The 18,071-nt window shown below is 38.0% G+C and overlaps 1 protein-coding gene across 1 annotated transcript in view; it reads left to right on the top strand.

The window, feature by feature from the left end:
* Window positions 1-18,071, top strand: part of TMEM132B (transmembrane protein 132B) — an 847,178-nt gene that overhangs the window by 614,225 nt on the left and 214,882 nt on the right. Inside the window, exon 6 of the mRNA XM_053701851.1 lies at window positions 1,982-2,125. Within this exon, the coding sequence (XP_053557826.1) occupies window positions 1,982-2,125 (144 nt within the window). The remainder of the gene's footprint in view (window positions 1-1,981; window positions 2,126-18,071) is intronic.

Raw genomic sequence — 18,071 nt, forward strand, 5'->3', positions numbered from 1 at the left:
TGAAGCCCCGATATGTTTGGAGCAATATAGGGGTGAAACGTACGTAGGCATGCTCCCTATGATGCCACACAGACTGACCATTGGCATGAGAAATCCCACAGATTGTTCTGCAACTAAAGAAACATAAGCACCGGAAGTAGCGAAGCAGCGAAAGACAATACCTGTTTGCAAGCGTGAGTCAGCCCTTGATTATATGCAGCGCACACCTGAATGCCCCAGAGATGGTGGAGAGAAAGTGAGCCGTTTGTTTGCTGAATAAGAAAAGATCCCTGCCTGTGTATGAGAATATGCACGAGTGAAAACAAAGGGACTGAATGCAACCACTCACAGCCTGGATGTGAGCATTCCTGTTTTGTGCAGCCTGCCCTGGAAGAAGACATACAGCCCTGAAGAGGCGGAGTAGCGCTGGACTAAGCGCAGTGTATGTATGTATGTATACCGGGTAACACAACAAGGGACTCACCTGAAGAAACGGTAACCTATAAAATAGATGATTTTCACAGCATGTCTGCCTGTCAGTAACTTTCAAGCTAAAAGTAACAAGGAAAGAGATACTGAAGGCATTTTGTTTGCTGTTTCAATTATATGGGATATGTCTGTTTCTACAAATGGGACTATATGAGTGCAGATATCTGCTACACTAGCAAGGGAAGTTCGTTAAGACTTTCACAGTTAACTCTTGCTATACTATTGTGGGACTGCTAAATCTTGCTAATTTAGCTGAGTATGTCAGCGGCAGCTGCACGCTGTTGCTGTTTGTGACTATGCTATTGAGATATTTGTGTCAATTTGATACTATGTATTTACTTATCTCTGCTTCTATTTGAATGTTAGTTTAATAGCAGTAGTTATTGTTCTCTCTCTTTATAGCTGTCTGCTGTATGAGGTATTTTACATACTCTAGTTAACATTAGACAAGACTGGCCGGTCAATGTTATGTGTTAGGCATCTATTTTAAATGTGTTTTCTTTATGTGCAGGTTTCTGCTCATTGATGGGACAGAGGTCCGCTGTTTGTTGGATCTCCTTCTGAAATAAATAAATTTATATGACTTTTCTCAACAAAAGAGTGCTGATATCCCTTACTTTTTATATAATATTTGTCGAAATATATATATCTACCTCTCTTGAATAGGCTTAATACATTTAAATTTATAAGGGTCTGCACCAATTGATGTGACTACATCGAATTATCAATACTATTGTACACAATAGTATATATATTATCTCTCCCCTTCAATTTCTATATTTGTATATATATATATATATATATATATATATATATATATATATATATATATATATATATATATATATATAAATGAAAAGAACATTTTTTTCTAAGGTATTTCAAGTATTTATATGCAAAGCAAATGAACAATTAATAAAAAATGATATTGCATGTTTCAAGGTATTTGACTAGGAAGGGCTCAAAAGTATAAATATAAGCTATAGCGAATCATGTCCGCCTGACATTTGGTAAATTGACCCCACAGTATGGGATTATGGGAATGTCTTGCTATAATCTTGTATGCTGCATATATATAACATGGGTTGACATACGAGAAAGTTATAAAAATTACTCGCTTACAGTGTTGGGAAGTGTGTGTTTGGGCAAAACAGAATAAAAGTATATCCCTTTAGTACAAATCTGGTTCAAATGACATGTGTTTGCTAAACATAGAGACAAATAGAGTTTAGAGATATAAGTGTATTTGCAATCCCACTGCCATCTTTCTACCCCACTCACTCGTTCTCGTATTCTCCCTCTTTTTGTCTCTCTCCATCTCTCCTAACTCTTTCCCTCCCACTCTTCCTTTCACTAACCCGAAATGCTTTCTTGTATCAATAAAATGTTTCTTAGACAATGATAGGGGCTGGCACTGAGTTTTACTAATCATGATCAATTCCTGACCACTTTGTCAATAAATGTTACTAGAACCTGACCTAAATGATGTACTCTTCTTTGTTTTGGTATACAGGACACAGAACTCCTGAATACAGCCATTCTGACAGGAAGGGCAGTGTCTATCCCTGTGAAGGTACTGGCGGTGCAAGAGGATGGCTCTGTGATTGATGTGTCTGGCTCCACAGAGTGCAAATCAGCAGATGAAGATGTCATAAAGGTGAGCTGCTTTTCACAGATATTATTTAAAGGTTAAGACTACTGCAGAGTCCTTGCTTCTGATAGCGCTGCTCTAACCTGCACATTAACCAGTCCACCTGCTGCTGATAGCTTAGTTCTCATGCTCATAGCTGTACAAGATAGCATATATAGGTCTATAGCAAGCTGTCAAAATCCAGTGTCAGCATTTTTTTTATTATAACAGAAGTATAAGTTATGTTCAAAGTTATGTTTAACCTGCTTTATAAAAAATGATGGAGTGAAATCATCAGTTTATTTTACTGAGCATAATATTATCAATGTAACTATTGGCTTTAAAACAATCTCTTTTGGGCCCTTAATCTTATGACATGGTATGATGTTTTTATAAAGAAACAATACCTTTTTGTATTCTAATTTGAAGTAGTTTATTTTAATCTTGAAGGTGTAAAAAAAGTGTTCAATGTATATTCTTGTATGTAGGAACTGAATTAGATAATTAATAATTTTATGTTGATTTTAAGAACGCTTTTATGATACATTTCTTTTAAAATTGTCATAATTCCATAAAGATTAGAGGACTTCATTATATAGTTTGAAATATGCACTTGTATTATTATTCATGGATGTCTGTCAAATGCTACCCCTTGGCTGAATGAATATATAGGGGCCGATTTATCAAATGTCTGTCCGACATGATCTAGCGGATCACGTCCGACAGACATCGCTGAATGCGGACAGCATTACGCTCTCCGCATTCAGCATTGCACAAGCAGTTCTGGTGAACTGCTGGTGCAACGCCGCCCCCTGCAGATTCGGGTGTCAATCAACCCAATCGTATTGGATCGGGTTGATTTTAGGCGATGTCTGTCTGCCGCCTCAGAGCAGGTGGACAGGTTATGGAGCAGCGGTCTTTAGACCGCTGCTTCATAACTTGTGTTTCTGGCGAGCCTGAAGGCTTGATAAATAGGCCCCATAGGATTTGCTTATATGCTTTCTAAAAATAAAATTATATAGATTAAGGAGAATCTAGATATTTTATGCACGTATTCTTGGTTTCATAAAAGTTCTACTGCCAAGTTCTTTCATGTTATTGGCAAGAGTCCATGAGCTAGTGACGTATGGGATATACAATCCTACCAGGAGGGGCAAAGTTTCCCAAACCTCAAAATGCCTATAAATACACCTCCCACCACACCCACAACTCAGTTTTACAAACTTTGCCTCCTATGGAGGTGGTGAAGTAAGTTTGTGCTAGATTTTTTTATTTGTCAGAGGGATGTGAAGAGAGTATTGCCTATTGATTTTTATGGTTTCTCTCACGGGAAATCTTTTCAAGGGTTCTCTGTTATTGGTCTTAGGGATTCATCTCCTACCTTCCTTTTCAGATTGACAATATACTCTTATACCATTACCTCTGCTGATAGTTTTCAGTACTGGTGTGGCTATCTGCTATATGTGGATGTCTTTCGGTAAGCATATATCATTATTTAAGACACTCTTTAGCTATGGTTGGCGCTCTATGTATTTATATAAAGTTCTAAATATATGTATTTACTTATATTTGCCATGAATCAGGTCTATGTATATTTTCCTTTGCAGTCTAGCGGTTTCAGTATGGGAATCATGTTTTAGGAAGTTTTTTTTCTTACCAGGGGTATAGTCTTCTTTCCAATTTGACTTGTTTTTCTTTTAATTCTGCGGGCAAATTAGGCTCGCGAGTGCGCAAAATGTTATTTATTGCGTCATTCTTGGCGTGAGAATTTTTTGGTGCAAGTTTGTAATTTCCTGCGTCTTAGTTAATGCCAGGTTGTTTGGCGCGATGTTGTGTCTGTTATGACGCAAGTTGCGTCATTTTTGGATGTTTGTTGGCGCGAAAAAAATGTTTATACTTCCTTTTGCGTCGTGCGTCATACTTGGCGCCAAAAAATTTACTTTTATTTTATTCCACTACAGTTTTATTTTATTCCACTACCTATATGCTCCTTGCCTTATTTATGCTCAGAGGGCTATGCTATTTGCTTTTTTGCCTATTTTAGCATTTGCATTTTTGTCCCATTCCTGAAACTGCTATATGAGGAAATAAGATATTTTTGTTTAAATGTCATTTTTTCTTTTACATTTTACAAGATGTCTTAATCTGATCCTGTCACAGAAGCTACTGTAGGAACCATGCTGCCTGAACACAGTTCTACCAAAGCTAAGTGTATCTGTTGTAAGCTAGCGGAGATTATATCTCTGGCTGTAGTATGTAACAGTTTTCATGATAAGCTTTTCAATGCCGAAAATGTTTCTTTTAGTACTAGTACAGTATCTGTTGTTCCCTCAACATCTAATGTACATGATATCCCTGTTGATATGAAAAAATATATTGCTGATGCAATACAGAAGGCTATGTCTGCTATTCTGTCTTCTAATAAACCTAAAAGGTCTTTTAAAACTTCTCATGATACTGATGAATTTTGTAATGACTGACAACATACTGACATATCCACCACTGATGAGGATCTCTCTAACTCAGAAGATCCTACTTCAGACATTGACATTGATAAATCAACTTATCTTTTTAAGATTGAGTATATTCGTTCTTTGTTTAAAGAAGTGTTAGTTACTTTGGATGTTGAGGAGTCTGGTCCTCTTGATAACAAATCCAGTAAATGTTTAAATTCTGTTTATAAACCTCCTGTGATTACTTCTGAGGCTTTCCCTTTTCCTGATGCTATTTCTGATGTGATTGCTAAGGAATGGTCTAAGTTTGAGGAATTGAGAGGGCGCTGAAAGCTAAGATTTCCACCTGAAAATCTTGAAAAAGCCCAACCTAACGGGTGAAACGCGTAGATTGACTTTGTGTTGTATCCTGCTACGGACTTTATCCTCATCTTTAAAATCTAGGTACCTAGTTCTTACATTTTCGCCCGCGCGTGTTTCACGCTAAGTGCGGGTCTGTGGACATCATTTCTCCCCTTCAATATCTGAATCATCTGGCGCACAAGGATTTGCAGTGACGAGCAGTCTCCAATAACGCTGACCGGGTTCAGCCGACATGAGTAAGAGTGTAAAAATATTGAGAGACATTACCTACCTGTGCCAAACTCCAACACTGTGAGCATAAAGAGCGCTATTAAGCTACTTTGAAAAATAAAACTGTGAGTAATAATAAGACCCTTATTAAGGTGTTCAATATCCATCGTTAACCAATTCTAAGAGGGTTAAAGCAACATCAGAATTATACATTGTCTTGCTGACACTATTTGTGAAATTGCAATACTTTTTGATCAGCTAACATAAGAACTTTGTTACAACATATCAAGAACTGGGATAGATTGAATCCTGAGACTCATATTAACATTGTAACTATACCTGCTGAATAGAAACACAGCGTATACTGAATATTTTTCAAGCTTTTCTCGAGCATTTTTTAAGGTGGTATTCCAGACCCAATATTTTATTTTTTTTAAATTATTTTAACTGTTAAGAGAGACGTCCCTTTTATCAATTTCTATATATTGAATTGTTATATTATTGCACTTTAATTTTTTATGAAGTAAAGTTATCAACTCAAAATAATGTTGTGTTTATGTTAACCTTTGACTAAGTGTGGTGGAAATCTTAGCTTTCAGCGCCCTCTCAATTCCTCAAACTTTTTTCTAACTGTGACAGTCCTGGGGTGACTGTTTTAGAGTGGCTTAGTTTTTCCTTCAGTAATTAGCGCAATATTTTTGTATTTACCTTGTTCTCATTTCCCCAAGGAATGGTCTAAGCCTGGTACTTATTTTGTTCCTTCTTCTAGGTTTAAAAGGTTGTACCCTTTGCCAGTGGCTAATTTAGAGTTTTGGGAAAAAGTCCCTAAGGTTGATGGGGCTATTTCTACTCTTGCCAAGTGTACTACTATTTCTATGGAAGATAGTACTTCTTTTAAGGATCCTTTAGATAGGAAAATTGAATCTTATCTAAGGAAAGCTTATTTACATTATGGCTATATTCTAAGGCCTACCATTTCTATGGCTGATGTTACAGCTGCATCAACTTTTTGGTTGGATAGCTTAGCTCAACGGGAAAAAGATCCTGATTTCTCTAGCATTTTTCATTTGCTTCAACATGCTAATCATTTTATCTGTGATGCTATTTTTGATATCATCAAGATTGATGTTAAATCTATGTCTTTATGGCTCAAATCATGGCATGCTTACATGGTATATAAATCTAGGGTACTATCTCTATCATTCCAGGGTAATAATTGATTTGGTTCTAAGTTGGATTCTATTATTTGCACTATTACTGAGGGGAAGGGAGTTTTTTTGCCCCAGAAAAAAAAAATCTAAGGGTAAATCTAAAGCTTCTAATTGGTTTTGTTCCTTTCGTCAGAATAGATAACAGAAAACCACTCCTTCCCCTAAGGACTCTGGCTCCAATTGGAAGCCATCTTCGAGTTGGAATAAATAAATCCAAGCCTTATAAGAAACCAAAGCCAGCCCCCAAGACTGCATGAAGGTGTGGCCCTAAATACAGTTCTACTGGTGGGGGGTAGATTGAAATTATTTCAAGATGCTTGGGCAGGTTCCATTCAGAATCATTGGATTCAGAATATTGTCTTTCAGGGGTAACTAATAGGTATCAGAATAAGACCTCCTGTGAGAAGATTTTTTTTCTCTCTCACATTCCAACAAATCCTGTGAAAGCTCAAGCCCTTCTGAAGTGTGTTCCAGATCTGGAGCTTTCAGGGGTAATTGTACCAGTTCAACTTCTGGAATAGGGTCCGGGTTTTTATTCCAATCTATTCATTGTCTCGAAGAAGGAAAATTCATTCAGACCAGTTCTGGATCTGAAGTTTTTGAATCACTTTGTAAGGGTCCCAACTTTCATGATGGTGACTATAAGGACTATTTTGCCTTTTGCTCAGCAAGGTCATTACATGTCCACAGTAGACTAACAGGATGCATATCTTCACATTCCGATTCATCCAGACCACTACCGGTTTCTGAGATTCTCTTTTCTAGACAAGCATTACCAATTTGTCGTTCTTCCATTTGGCCTAGTTTCCTTATTTAGACTATATCTTGGTACTGGCTCAAACTTTTCATTTAGCAGAATCTCACATGAATCAACTAGTGTTGTTTCTTCAAAGACATGGTTGGAGGATCAATTTACCAAAGAGTTTCTTGATTCCTCAGACAAGGGTTACCTTTTAGGTTTCCAGATAGATTCAGTATCCATGACTTTGTCTTTAACAGACAAGAGATGTTTGATGTTGGTTTCAACCTGTCTAAACCTTCAGTCTCGATCATTCCCTTCAGTGACTATGTGCATGGAAGTTTTAGGACTCATGACTGCAGCATCGGACACAATCCCCTTTGCTCATTTTCATATGAGACCTCTGCAGCTTTGCATGCTGAATCAATGGTGCAAGGATTATACTCGGATATCACAATTGATATTCTTAAATCCCAACACTCAACTCTCTCTGACTTGGTGGTTAGACCATCATCGAATTATTCAAGGGGCCTCTTTTGTTCATCCTTCTTGGACTGTGATTTCAACAGATGCAAGTCTCACAAGTTGGGGAGCTGTCTGTGGGTCTCTGACAGCACAAGGGGTTTGGAATCCTCAAGAGGTGAGGTTACCAATCAATATTTTATAACTCTGTGCTATTTTCAGGGCTCATCAGGCTTGGCCTCTATTAAAGAGAGTATCATTCATTCGTTTTCAGACAGACAATATCACAACTGTGGCATATGTCAATCATAAGGGTGGGACTCGTAGTCCTTTAGCTATGTAAGAAGTATCTTGTATACTTTCTTGGGTGGAATCCAACTCCTGTCTAATTTCTATGATACATATCCCAGGTGTAGACAATTGGGAAGCGGATTATCTCAGCCATCAGACTTTACATCCAGGGGAGTGGTCTCTTCATCCAGATGTATTTTTCAGATTGTACAGATGTGGGGTCTTCCCAAAATAGATCTGATGGCTTCCCATCTAAACAAGAAACTTCCCAGGTACCTTTCCAGGTCCAGGGATCCTCAGGCAGAGATGGTGGATGCGTTAGCAGTTCCTTGGTTTTACCAACCTGCTTACATCTTTCCGCCTCTAGTTCTTCTTCCAAGTGTGATCTCCAAGATCATAATGGAACAATCACATGTGTTTCTGATAGCACCAGCATGGCCTCACAGATTTTGGTTGGCGGATCTTGTCCGGATGTCAAGTTGATAACCTTGGCCACTTCCGTAAAGGCCAGACCTTCTGTCTCAAGGGCCGTTTTTCCATCAGGATCTCAAATCGCTAAATTTGAAGGTATAGAAATTGAACGCTTAGTGCTTAGTCATAGAGGTTTCTCTGACTCAGTGATTAATACTTTGCTACAGGCTCATAAGTCTGATTCAAGGAAGATTTATTATCGGGTTCGGAAAAACTATATTTCACAGTGTTATTCTCTTAAATTCTCTTGACATTCTTTTAGAATTCCTAGAATTTTACTGTTTCTTCAGGATGGTTTGGATAAAGGTTTGTCTGCCTTTGAAGGAACAAATCTCTGCTCTTTCTGTTTTATTTCATAGAAAGATTGCTAATCTTCCTGGCATTCACTGTGTTGTTCAGGCTTTGGTTAGTATCAAGCCTGTTATTAAATCAATTTCTCCTCCTTGGAGTCTTAATTTGGTTTTAAAGGCTTTGCAGGCTCCTCCTTTTGAGCCTATGCATTCTTTGGATATTAAATTACTTTCTTGGAAAGTGTTGTTCCTTTTTGCTATCTCTTCAGCTAGAAGAGTTTCTGAATTGTCTGCTCTCTCTTGTGAGTCTCCTTTCTAATTTTCCATCAGGATAAAGCTGTTTTACTGACTTTGTTTAAATTTCTTCCTAAGGTTGTGAATTGTAACAACATTAGTAGGGAAATTGTTGTTCCCTCTTTGTTTCATAATCCTAAGAATACTCTTGAAAGATCTTTACATTCTTTGGATGTTGTAAGAGCTTTGAAATACTATGTCGAAGCTTCTAAGGATTTTAGAAAGACTAGTCTATTTTTTGTTTTTTCTGGTCCTAGGAAAGGTCAGAAAGCCTCTGCCATTTCTTTGGCATCTTGGTTAAAGTTTTTGATTCACAAAGATTATTTGGAGGCAGGGCAATCTCCACCTCAGAGAATTACATCTCATTCTACATCTCATTCTACTAAATCAGTCGCCACTTCTTGGGCTTTTAAGAATGAAGCTTCGGTTGATCAGATTTGCAAAGCAGCAACTTGCTCTTCTTTGCATACATTTACAAAATTTTACCATTTTGATGTATTTGCTTCTTCTGAAGCAGTCTTTTGTAGAAAAGTTCTTCAGGCAGCTGTCTCAGTTTAATTCTTCTGCTTATGATTTAAGTTTGTTTCTTGAAATTTATAAAAAAGACTTATTTTTTGTATGGATTTAATTTTTCAGCGGAAATAGCTGTTTTTATTTTATCCCTCCCTCTCTAGTGACTCTTCTGTTTACTTTCACATCTTGGGTATTTCTATCCCATATGTCACTAGCTCATAGACTCTTGCCAATTACATGAAAAAAAAAACATAATTTATATAAGAACTTACCTGATAAAATCATTTCTTTCATATTGGCAAGAGTCCATGAGACCCACTCTTTTTATGGTGGTTATGATTTTTTGTATAAAAGCACAATTATATTTCCAGTTCCTCTTTTTGTATGCTTTTTTACTCCTTATTTTATCACCTAACTACTTGGCTATTCATTAAACTGAGTTGTGGGTGTGGTGGGAGGTGTATTTATAGACATTTTGAGGTTTGGGAAACTTTGCCCATCCTGGTAGGATTGCATATCCCATAAGTCACTAGCTCATGGACTCTTGCTAATATGAAAGAAATGAATTTATCAGGTAAGTTCTTACATAAATTATATTTTCTGAAGACTCGCCAGAAACACGGGGCATCAAGCTCCATACGGAGCTTGATAAATAGGCCCCGTATGATTTGCGTATATGCTTTCTAAAAATAAAATTATATAGATTATCATATAGATTAAGGAGAATCTAAGTATTTTATGCACATATTCTTGGTTTCATAAACATTTTACTGCCAGGTGTAAAAGGACATTTAAGTATAGAGAAATATCTAGAGAAGAGTATTTGCAAATATAGCTAATTTTTGAAAACATTTCACTAGGGCCTAATATGGACTAAAATAGTAACTGAAATAAAGAAATATTTCAGAATTGTAAAAAAACAATCAATAGGACACAGTGTATTTTTACAACATTCTAGGATGTGTGCTGTTGAAAACCTTTTTTTTAATTTATTTGTATTTATAATTTGCATATTGGAGCTGCTTTAAACCAACTAAATCCAAACCAGGTACCAGGTTTTAATTTATAATATATATTTTACATTTTAAAAACTATGGAGATTCAAAATATTTGATAAAGCTAATATTTAAATAGACAAAAGGTAGCAGCTGCTGCTAAATAGCTTTGAAAACAAGTGTGGGCTCTGTTCCATGTGCACATGGGCCCTGACAGGTATTCACAGTCCACTGTGCACAAAATCCACCTTCAACCAACTAAACTCCAACCTTTGTGCCTGCTGGATTATTTGCATCATGAGGTTAAAATGGGGTGAACATATTGCCACTTTAAAAAGGGACACATATGAAAAATACATACGTCAGGGCTGTTTCCAGGGCTTTTTATATAAATGTTTTGTATAAGAACCCTGACATGTATATTTCATATGTGTTCCTTTTTAAAGTGGCAATACAGTCACCCTAGGTTAAAAGCTTGTGGTCAATGGCCATATGTGGGCAGGGCTATATGAGGGAGGGGTGTGGCTACGGGCTATCCGTGGGCATTTCCAGGAAGTAAGCTGGATGGTTGGGAGGTATGCAAATAATTTGTGCCTATTTCAGTGTTGAAAAAATGTTTGCACAACCTTGACCAAATAATAATGCACAATCTGGCATTGCTAGTGGATGGTTAAATATTTAAACCAAATCATTTTAACACAGCCAAAACTTTTTTAGCACACCTTTATATTTTAAAATGGATAGCACATGGAGCTCTAATAGCGAGTTTATTGATCTGTTATTTTGGATTGCACTCAAGTGCACCATTAACTCATTGCAAGTAGTGATGTCGCGAACCTAAAATTTTGGGTTCGCAAACCGGGCGAACCGCCATAGACTTCAATAGGCAGGCGGATTTTAAAACCCACAGGGACTCTTTCTGTCCATGATAGTGATGGAAAAGTTGTTTCAAGGGGACTAACACCTGGACTGTGGCATGCCGGAGGGGGATCCATGGAAAATGACATAGTTGATGCAGAGTCTGGTTTTAATCCATAAAGTGCATAAATCACCTAACATTCCTAAATTGTTTGGAATAACGTGCTTTAAAACATCAGGTATGATGTATCGATCAGGTAGTGTAAGGGTTACGCCCGCTTCACAGTGACAGACCAAACTCCCCGTTTAACGCACCCCAAACAACCGCAAACAGTCCATTTGCACAATCGCAAACTCCCCATTTGCACAAGGTTGGATCCAAGCTAGCCATGTCCCGTTCCTTGTCCTCACTGATGTCATTGAAGGTCTCTTCCTCCACCCAGCCACGTACAACACCAAGGGTCCCCGAAAGGTGACAACAAGCCCCCTGGGACGCCTGCTGTGTTTGGTCTTCCACCTCCTAAAAGCCACCTTCCTCCTCTGACTCCTCTTCTTCAGACTCCTCTCTCTGTTTTGCCTCTCTCTGCGTTATTATAAGGTGTGTTAAGTAGTACTATTCCTATCAGTTTAATCCCTGTTACGTCCCCTATCAGGGGACGTGTATATGGCATCGATTTTAGGAACCGGGAGATGGAAAAAGATGCTTGGTCGGTCCTCCTACTTCAAATTTGGGGCACTGCGCATGCAATCTAATGTGCCACTAGATAGGAGTGGTGTGTTATGTAGTTCTATTCTTATCAGTTTAATCCCTGTTACGTCCCCTATCAGGGGACGTGTATATGGCATCGATTTTAGGAACCGGGAGATGGAAAAAGATGCTTGGTTGGTCCTCCAACTTCAAATTTTGGGCAATGCGTGTGCAATCTAATGTGCCACCAGATAGGAGTGGTGTTAAGTAGTACTATTCTTTTCAGTTTAATCTCTGTTACGTCCCCTATCAGGGGACGTGTATATGGCATCGATTTTAGGAACCGGAAGATGGAAAAAGATGCTTGGTCGGTCCTCCTACTTCAAATTTGGGGCACTGCGCGTGCAATCTAATGTGCCACCAGATAGGAGTGGTGTGTTAAGTAGTTCTATTCTTATCAGTTTAATCCCTGTTACATCCCCTATCAGGGGACGTGTATATGGCATCGATTTTAGGAACCGGGAGATGGAAAAAGATGCATGGTCGGTCCTCCTACTTCAAATTTGGGGCACTGCGCGTGCAATCTAATGTACCACCAGATAGGAGTGGTGTGTTAAGTAGTACTATTCTTATCAGTTTAATCCCTGTTACGTCCCCTATCAGTGTTGTTTTTTTTAAATGTACACTACTGTTACACCAAATATGAGTTGCACTGGTGTGACACTGTGCCCTGGCAGGCAGGTACTGAAACGCACACGTGTGAATGAAACTGACTGCTATTATTTCACAGTCAAAAAAGTGTTTTTTTTTTTTTTAAATGTACACTACTGTTACAACAGATATGAGTGGGGGCACTGGTGTGACACTGTGCCCTTGCAGGCAGGCACTGAAACGCACACATGTGAAGGACACTGACTGTTATTATTTCACAGTCAAAAAAGTGTTGTTTTTTTTAAATGTACACTACTGTTACACCAGATATGAGTTGCACTGGGGTGACACTGTGCCCTGGCAGGCACTGAAATGCACATGTGTGAAGGAAACTGACTGCTATTATTTAACACAGTCAAAAAAGTGTTGTTTTTTTTAAATTTACACTACTGTTACACCAGATATGAGTTGCACTGGGGTGACACTGTGCCCTGGCAGGCACTGAAACGCACACGTGTGAAGGAAACTGACTGCTATTATTTAATACAGTCAAAAAAGTGTTGTTTTTTTAAAATGTACACTACTGTTACACCAGTTATGAGTTGCACTGGGGTGACACTGTGCCCTGGCAGGCACTGAAACGCACACGTGTGAAGGAAACTGACTGATATTATTTAACACAGTCAAAAAAGTGTTGTTTTTTTAAATGTACACTACTATTACACCAGATATGAGTTGCACTGGTGTGACACCGTGCCCTGGCAGGCAGGCACTGAAACGCACTGTTACACCAGATATGAGTGGTGGCACTGGGCAAGTGGGCACAGTATACGCTGTGAGCCTGACACACACGCTGGCAGGCAGGCAACTGCAATTAGATTACACAGGAAAAAAAAAAAAAGCAGACTGATATTCTAGCCCTAAAAAGGCTTTTTGGGGTGCTGTCCTTACAGCAGAGATCAGATGAGTCCTTCAGGACTGTAGTGGACACTGAATACACTAGCCTAGCTATCGATTTCCCTATTAAATCAGCAGCAGCTACACTGTCCCTCCTCTCACTAAGAATGCAGCTTCCGAATGAATCTAAAATGGATGCTGTCCAGGAGGTAGGAGGGTCTGGGAGGGAGGGTCTGCTGCTGATTGGCTGGAATGTGTCTGCTGACTGTGAGGTACAGGGTCAAAGTTTTACTCAATGATGATGAATAAGGGGCGGATCGAACATTGCATATGTTCGCCCGCCGCGGCGAACGCGAACAAGCTATGTTCGCCAGGAACTATTCGCCGGCAAACTATTTGCGACATCACTAATTGCAAGCTAATTTAGTGCTTTTTAAGACCTGATGTATACCATTTATTGTTAAAAGTATAGCACAAAACTACATACATGACTCCCTCAGCTTAATGCACTATCAGCTTGGTGCACCATCGACTTGGCGCTCCATCGGCTTGGAGCACCATCGGCTTGGCCCACCATCGGCTTAGCGCACCATCGGCTTAGCATTCAAGCTATATCCAACATGAATTTTTCTGTGTGTCCCTATTAAACAGCCAGATTACCAGTTTTGCGTTATGAGTGGCTCGTCCTCAAGGCGGGCAGAAGTCTTCATCCAGAGGGCATCTTCTATCTTCATCCTTCCGATGCGGAGTGGCTCCATCTTCAAGACATCCGGCGAGGAACATCCTCTTCATACGGTCCCAGCCGTACGCTGAAGGTTCCCTTTAAGGGACGTCATCCAAGATGGTGTACCTTGAATTGCGATTGGCTGATAGAATTCTATCAGCCAATCGGAATTAAAGGGTAAAAAATCCTATTGGCTGATATAATCAGCCAATAGGATTGAGCTTGCATTCTATTGGCTGTTCCAATCAGCCAATAGAATGCGAGCTCAATCCCATTGGCTGATTGCTCCACACCGGATGTCTTGAAGATGGAGCTGCTCTGCGTCGGAAGGATGAAGATAGAAGATGCCGTCTGGATGAAGACTTCTGCCCGCCCTGAGTACGACTTCTTGCCACTTGGATGAAGACTTCTCCCGGCTGGATGAGGATGGATGTCCGGTATACAAAAACTGTAAGTGGATCTTCGGGGGTTAGTGTTAGTTATTATTAAGGGTTTATTGGGTGGGTTTTATTTTTAGTTTAGGATTTTGGGCACCGAAAAAGAGCTAAATGCCCTTTTAAGGGCAATGCCCATCCAAATGCCCTTTTCAGGGCAATGGGGAGCTTAGGTTTTTTAGATAGGATTTTATTTGGGGGTTTGGTTGTGTGGGTGGTGGGTTTTACTGTTGGGGGGTTGTTTGTATTTTTTTTTACAGGTAAAAGAGCTGATTTCTTTGGGACAATGCCCCGCAAAAGGCCCTTTTAAGGGATATAGGCAGTTTAGTGTAGGCTAGGGTTTTTTATTTGGGGGGGGGGGGCTTTTTTATTTTGATAGGGCTTTTAGATTAGGTGTAATTAGTTTAAATATTTGATAATTTCTTTTTTCTTTTGTATAATTTAGTGTTTATTTTTTTTGTAATTTAGTTAATTGTATTTAATTAATGTAATTTATTTAATTTTAGTGTAATGTTAGGTGTTAGTGTAACTCAGGTTAGGTTTTATTTTACAGGTAAATTTGTATTTATTTTAACTAGGTAGTTAGTAAATAGTTAATAACTATTTACTAACTAGTCTACCTAGTTAAAATAAATACAAACTTAGCTGTGAAGTAAAAATAAAACCTAAGATAGCTACAATGTAACTATTAGCTATATTGTAGCTAGCTTAGGGTTTATTTTACAGGTAAGTATTTATTTAGTTTTAAATAGGAATTATTTAGGTATTAATTGTAATTTTTATTTTGAATTATTTTAATTAGGTTAAAGTTAGTGGGTGTTAGGGTTAGGGTTAGACTTAGGGTTAAGTTTAGGGGTTAATAACTTTAGTATAGTGGCGGCGATGTCCGGAGCGGCAGATTAGGGGTTAATAAATTTATTTTAGTGTTTAGGGGTTAATAAAAGTAATGTAGGTTGTGGTGATGTTAGGGACAGCAGATTAGGGGTTAATAATATTTAACTAGTGTTTGCGATGCAGGAGTATGGCGGTTTAGGGGTTAATATGTTTATTATAGTGGCGGCGATGTCCGGAGCGGCAGATTAGGGGTTAATACATTTATTTTAGTGTTTGCGATGCGGGGGGGGGGGGCTCGGTTTAGGGGTTAATAGGTAGTTTATGGGTGTTAGTGTACTTTGTAGCAGTTTAGTTATGAGTTTTATGGTACAGCTTTGTAGCGTAAAACTCATAACTACTGACTTTCAGGTGGCGGTACAGATCTTGTAGTTATGGGCTGTACCGCTCACTTTTTGGCTGGACAGGCAAACTCATAATACCGGCGCTATGGAAGTCCCATTGAAAAAATACTTTTTGAAAGGTAGTTACGTTGCATTACGGCCAAAAAGGTGTGCGGTACAGCTATACCTACAAGACTCGTAATAGCAGCGGTAGTGAAAAAGAGCCATAACGCTGCTTTTTTACTCATAACGCACAACTCGTATTCTAGCCGAAAGTCTTTTATGTGAGGGATTTAGCACTATTCAACATGCAAATGTTGGCATGCCCTAGATTATTGCTTGAGCACTAAAAAATAGAAGCGTTATTGATTGCCTATGAAACAACTCCCTGTAGAATACAACATAAAAAAAACAAGATAAATATAAATTATGTATACTCTATCAGTACACAAAGCCACATTCTTTGTAACATTTGTTCGACTAAACTAGAGGCTGTCTACTTCCTCCGGCTTATCTATTATTATTATTTCTACAAACATCCAGGATTCACCCATCATCCTATCATCCTTTTCTGATGTATTCTCTGAAGAATATGAAATAGTGCACATTTCCACTAATTTATATTGAAAAGAGCTCTCTTAAATCATCACATAAAGATTTTGCTAATTTTTATTTCTTATACATTGTTAATGATTTAGAATAGGCTCAATGGTCTGCTTGTGAAATTTAAGTCTTCAGTATTTCTGGTACTTTGAACTAATTAAACACGCAGTACAGCATTAAACTACAATTGATTGAGAGCAGTATGTTGCCTCAGTGTGGGCTTATCTTACAGATTTCAGGCCCATCTTATAGGAAAAAGAAGGGCTGGTTGGAATTAATTTGTTAGTTATTTCAATGGGTTATTTTAATATTCAGAATTATGTGCTATTATCCTATCATTTCTATTCTCTTCCGTTAGATTATATGTGTGAACTTTAATAAGCATTGTTCTTAGACTGTTAGATGGAATGTGTTATCTATTTTAATACTCACTGGGTTTAATTATGTGTTATTAAAAATGGTAAAATATAAAGCTACAAATTATCCTGTTATAGCTCTAAAAATTTGGATCAATTGGTCCAACTTATAATTGAAGACATATTATTTCTGTGTATCAGTGTAAAATTATAGCAATTAGGAAGACGGATTTTGTGTTTTCATTGCAACTATTACCTCAGGACTCATTATTTTGTTCTCTTTTCCATTAAGATGTTATGACAGGCTGACCAATGAGTGCTCCTTTTTTTTTGAGCTTGGACATACTTAAGAACTCAGACCATACAGAACAGCTCTATCATACTATAAGAAACGCATAAACAAGCAAATAAATAAATTAACTTTTAATTATTTGTTTTCCATGTTTTCCTTTATGTTTTGACTACCCTCAGAAAGGCTGGAGTGAACCCCGAAAAATGTGAAACATACAGGCCCAGCTATATCACTTGATATTACAAGTCCATGGTAAATCCCATTTACCAAAGAAGGGTTAGCGCGGCTGATATTACTCTAGTGCAACCTATACTTTCATTGAATATAATACTGGTATTACAAGTTGAAAGTTATAGTTTGCCCTCAAGCAAAAGCTGAAACTAAAATATTTAGTGCAACCTGATACCTGAAGTAAAGTGTAAGGGATATATTAACTTTTTGATAATTTTTTATTTAATTTTCATATTGATAAAAAAGGGTTAAACGGGATATGGTATATGGCAAGGTGCTTAACAAGAAAGGCCTCCAATATATATATGTGTATATATATATATATATATATATATATATATATATATATATATATATATATATACAGTGGGGCAAAAAAGTATTTAGTCAGTCACCAATTGTGCAAGTTCTCCCACTTAAGAAGATGAGAGAGGCCTGTAATTTTCATCATAAGTATACCTCAACTATGAGAGATAAAATGTGGAAACAGATCCAGACAATCACATTGTCTGATTTGGAAAGAATTTATTTGCAAATTATGGTGGAAAATAAATATTTGGTCAATATCAAAAGTTCATCTCAATATTTTGTTATATATCCTTTGTTGGCAATGTCAAACGTTTTCTGTAAGTCTTCACAAGGTTATCACACACTGTTGCTGGTATGTTGGCCTATTCCTGCATGCAGATCTCCTCTAGAGTAGTGATGTTTTGGGGCTGTCGCTGGGCAACAC

The sequence above is a fragment of the Bombina bombina genome, chromosome 2 (assembly GCF_027579735.1).
Source record: "Bombina bombina isolate aBomBom1 chromosome 2, aBomBom1.pri, whole genome shotgun sequence".
Taxonomy (NCBI): domain Eukaryota; kingdom Metazoa; phylum Chordata; class Amphibia; order Anura; family Bombinatoridae; genus Bombina; species Bombina bombina.